Source organism: Triticum dicoccoides, chromosome 6B (genome assembly GCF_002162155.2).
Source record: "Triticum dicoccoides isolate Atlit2015 ecotype Zavitan chromosome 6B, WEW_v2.0, whole genome shotgun sequence".
NCBI lineage: Eukaryota > Viridiplantae > Streptophyta > Magnoliopsida > Poales > Poaceae > Triticum > Triticum dicoccoides.
Genome location: NC_041391.1, coordinates 98,800,917 through 98,805,142, shown reverse-complemented (window position 1 = coordinate 98,805,142; position 4,226 = coordinate 98,800,917). Strand labels below are relative to the sequence as shown.

The 4,226-nt window shown below is 49.0% G+C and overlaps 1 protein-coding gene across 1 annotated transcript; it reads right to left on the bottom strand.

Annotated features, from left to right (window-relative positions):
- Positions 1-433: 433 nt before the first annotated feature.
- LOC119321881 (peroxidase 1-like) lies at positions 434-1,486 on the bottom strand. Its single transcript, XM_037595398.1, has 2 exons — positions 1,271-1,486; positions 434-1,192 (listed from the first exon to the last, which is right to left on the bottom strand). Exons 1-2 carry the CDS (start codon positions 1,436-1,438, stop codon positions 434-436), a joined length of 927 nt encoding a protein of 308 aa, XP_037451295.1. The 5' UTR covers positions 1,439-1,486.
- Positions 1,487-4,226: the final 2,740 nt, after the last annotated feature.

The window sequence follows — 4,226 nt, the reverse complement described above, 5'->3', positions numbered from 1 at the left end:
TGGTTAGAACTTTGTCAATCCATGGTTGTAATCCCAATTGATGAGGAATAGATCCTTGTGAGGACTTTGTTGTTAATATATATTACTCTCTCCATGCAGAATTACCTGTCACGGAAATGAGTAAAAATGGATTTATCTAGAACTAAATTACGTCTAGATATATCAATTTCTCTGGCAAATATTTTCAGGCGGAAGGAGTACATCCGTAATAATGTGGATTTTTTTACAGTATTTTGAATAATTGGAACATTTTTTAAAAAAGATTCAAAATAACAGCTCCATGCACCAAAAGGCATTACTATAATGAATCGTTTGAATAAACATATGTAAACAGAAAAAAAATCTTGTAGCTGATGAACTACTAGCAGTTTAGTTCCACGGTTGCAGCAGGTCGCTATTCGTCGAAGCAGCAGCTAGCAGATACTAGAATGCACTAGTTAACTCTGTTGCAAAGGCTCCTGATCTCTCCTTGGGTGCCGGTGAGCACGTCGAGGTCGCCCATCTTCACCATCGCGGCCGCGAACCGCGACATCCACGCAGTCCTGTTGCGCGCGTAGAGGTCGACGAGCGCCGCCGTGTCGTCCCGCGTCAGGAGCGTCGCGTCCGACGTGAACGGCACCTCGCGCGCCTGCACGTTCCTGTAGTACTGGTTGTCGAGCCGGAGCCCCGTGACCGGGTCCAGGTGCACCACCCGGTCCCGGCGCCCCGTCGCGGCCGGGCACCGCGCCCGGAGGGACCTGCCGTAGGTGGCGTTCATGTCTGCTGCGACCCGCGGGTAGAGCCGGAAGGCGATGGCTGAGCAGTGGGTGCGGCCGAAGGAGTGCGCGCCCGAGAGCGTGACCATGTCGTCGGCATTGAGGCCCTTGGCGGCGAAGCTGTCGACGAGCCGCGAGGCGTTGGAGAAGGGCGGGGGCAGGCTGTTGAGCACCTCCGACGCGTTGGAGACGCGGCCGTCGCGCCGCCCCGCCGGCACCTCGTACTCGATGCCCCCCAGGAGGCCGCTGGCGTCGCGCGCGGCGAAGGCCACGATGTCGGCGCAGGAGACGGTGCGCCGGCACCGCCGCTCGACCACGCGCTTGGCGCGCTCGATGACGCCGTAGCCCCTGAGGCTAGGGCTGTTCGCCTGCGACGCCTTCTCCACGGCGTCGTCGCTGCCCGGGACCGCGTCCAGGAGCACGGATGCATCACACCCCTGTACAGTGCACACTAACGTTGGTATTAAGTTGTTGACACGGAACATACAAGACGGATAGAACAGAAAGAAGCTGACCCTGACGAAGCAGTCGTGGAAGAAGAGGCGCACGAGCCCGGCGCCGATGCCGGGGTCACGGCGGATGGCGGCGTGGACGACGGTGCGGACGAGCTGCTCCGCTCTCGGGCAGGTGTAGTCGTAGAACCCGACCTCCAGCTGCGCGTCAGACAATGCGACGAAGAGCATGGCCCATGCCAAGGCCAGAACGAGAGGGGCAGGAGACCTCCGGTGAAGGACGCGTCCTCCGCTCATATCTGTGAGACTCCGTGTTCGATCTTTTGATTTCTGTGAGCTCGAATAGGAATAGAGGAGAGTGTGGCCATGGCGGTAATTTATACGCGTCGACTGGTCTCGAGACCAACGGCAGCGGGGTGAACCGGAGCACTGAACTGGTAGATGTGCATGAAGTGATCAGAGTTGACCTCCGGTAAGTTTATTTGCATATCTGTTGCTGCGAGCTCTTCTAGTGCTAGTGTTCCGCGCAGTTTGTCGGGTCAAACTGACATCACTGTACTGTATTACTACTAGTCGTTGCGCCATTGACATTTGTGCCAGGTTTACTGCACTATCTACTGCCCTGCAGGCTACCGTTGGGTAGGTCAGCCTTTGGACGAAATGGACGTGTTTTCCCCTTTGGCGGAAAGGGCAAACTTCCCCTCCATGCTTCGTCGTGGGGGCAGGGAGCCGTGAATCGAAACGTGCAGAGATGAAAGTGTCATGGTGTTCAACCCACCAGGAAGGAGGCTCAAGAAGAACAGTCGCATCGATGGTCATTAGATCTATTCAAGGGCTCTAACGGCGGTGGTCATACAAAAGTCTAGAGACCTCAATGTAATTTTTATTGTGTTTGAAGTGTTTTGTATTCCTTGTAAACTTTTATTATGAATCTGAATCTTTTTCACTAAAAAAACTATGTGTATTGTGGGAGCTGTCTCTTTTGCCTGTGAGAAAATTCTTGGAGGCACACACGTACTGCTCCGGACTATCACTCTCACAATCCCCAATCTCCATCACCACACCCCACTCTCTCATCCATTCGTCCCTCCTTCCTTGCTAGCATGGGAGGAAGCCATGAGGCCCTTCCCCGATTATGTACTCCTCTCGCAGTGAGGTTTTTCGGGTTCACCAGCATCAACTGGCTAGCTACGTTCTTTGAGACATCAATGAAGAGGTTCTTTCCGAGACGCCACATGCTACATCAATGGTACAACAACTTGGTGGTAAGCAACAAGCTTTTAGGGTATTTTTTAGGAGTTGACACTCATGTTGGGTGTGTCGATGTTAAGCTATATTCATCTTTGTTTCATTGGCGGACATGCAAATATTGAGGAACCTTGTGGTCCTCATTAGATGTCTACCGTGGATCTCATGCTCGCGGGCCCATTTGGCCTTCTCGCTTCCGAGTTAGTGTGATGTGTCTGCCCTTGAGACGTGTGAGACATTTTCAACGTTCTTGTCCTTCTACAGTTTACCAAGGCTAGAGGTATAGAGGTATAGCGGTGCAACCTCGGAGCGAGTGGGAACAACATGATTAGAGGACTTCGGGTTAATAGTGTTGTTTGGGAATTGATTTTTGAGATTTATAGAGTTTGTGCATTGCACATGTAACAAGTTGCATGTGTCTATAAGAGGTTGAGGTTTAAAGCAACAACCATGCAACCCCGCATGATTATGCCCAACAAATATATATCAAGGTGACATCCTATAGGGTGTAGATATGTTTCAATAATACTTTCATGATATCGGAGTTTGCCTCTTCCATCCACATTTAACCCATGGCGTCATCATCTCATCTACCTCAACTTCTCAAACCCTCGGGCTGGCCATCTTTTAGAAGCTCACGCGGGACAACTACGTTCTTTGGAAGACTCAAGGCCTTCTTCTCACCTGCGGTGCTTAGCTCGCCGGTTATATCGATGAGACTACACTAGTGCAACCCACAACCCTTGAGGTCATGAGGGTGATAAAATTGAGAAAATCCATAATTTGTTATGCACGATTTGGCTCGCCCAAGACCATGTGGTGCTCGGATACCTCCTGAATTGCTTTATAAAGTTGGCATCCATGAGAAGAGCATCCTAAGTTTGGACCTCAGTGTCACAAATGCTTTCGTCTTAAGGGTTGTTTGGGTTGCATCCTAGAACTGCCCAGCCGAAGAATTGGCATTCATCTGAGCACTGGTGATTGTTTGCATGAGCTACAGTTAATTAACGCCATATGCCCATCCACTTCTCTCGTTCATTCCATGTCAAATTTATTTGCAATAGCCTGCCAATGGAATCACACACCACCTTTTTGGCGAGCTGGTGGTTGGCATGGTCACCATAGGCATAAACCAAACAAACCCCTAGTGTCATGTGTGAATTAAGAAAGTGTGCATAACTATGGCAAACATGCAAATTTTGTTAGAAATGTGCCATAGATGCAATTATTAGTGACAATTATATTTCATTATATCAATAAATTATTAAATATTCCTTGAATAATTCCATTTGCATTGATTGACAAATGCGTGACTTGTTTGTGAAACTTTATATATACTTGAATGATTATTCTAAATTGGGCCCTAGTCGAAATTCACGATGCGAGGACACGTATGAATATTATACTAGCGCATGTACTGATTGGTGACCATGTTTCGCGTGTCATACATGGATATGTCGAATCAATAAAGTGAAAACAAGTTATGAACATGAGGTTGGACAAACCCAACTTGAGGCATAGCGAGAATGCTTTTCGTTGTCTATTTCAATGTGTATGCTATGTCCTTAGATTTGGATTGTCGTGTGTACTTGAGAATTGCATCTTCTTTTCCAGAAGCTCATCTTGAAAGAACCTCCAGGTTAATTGTGCTTGGGATTGGGTAATTTAAGAATTGGTGATCAACTAGAAATCCAAAGTGTGCACGAGTGAGGAGGGACTACACAGAAAAGACTAGAGTTAGTCAATGGGGCCGATCTAGATCCAAGGTGGG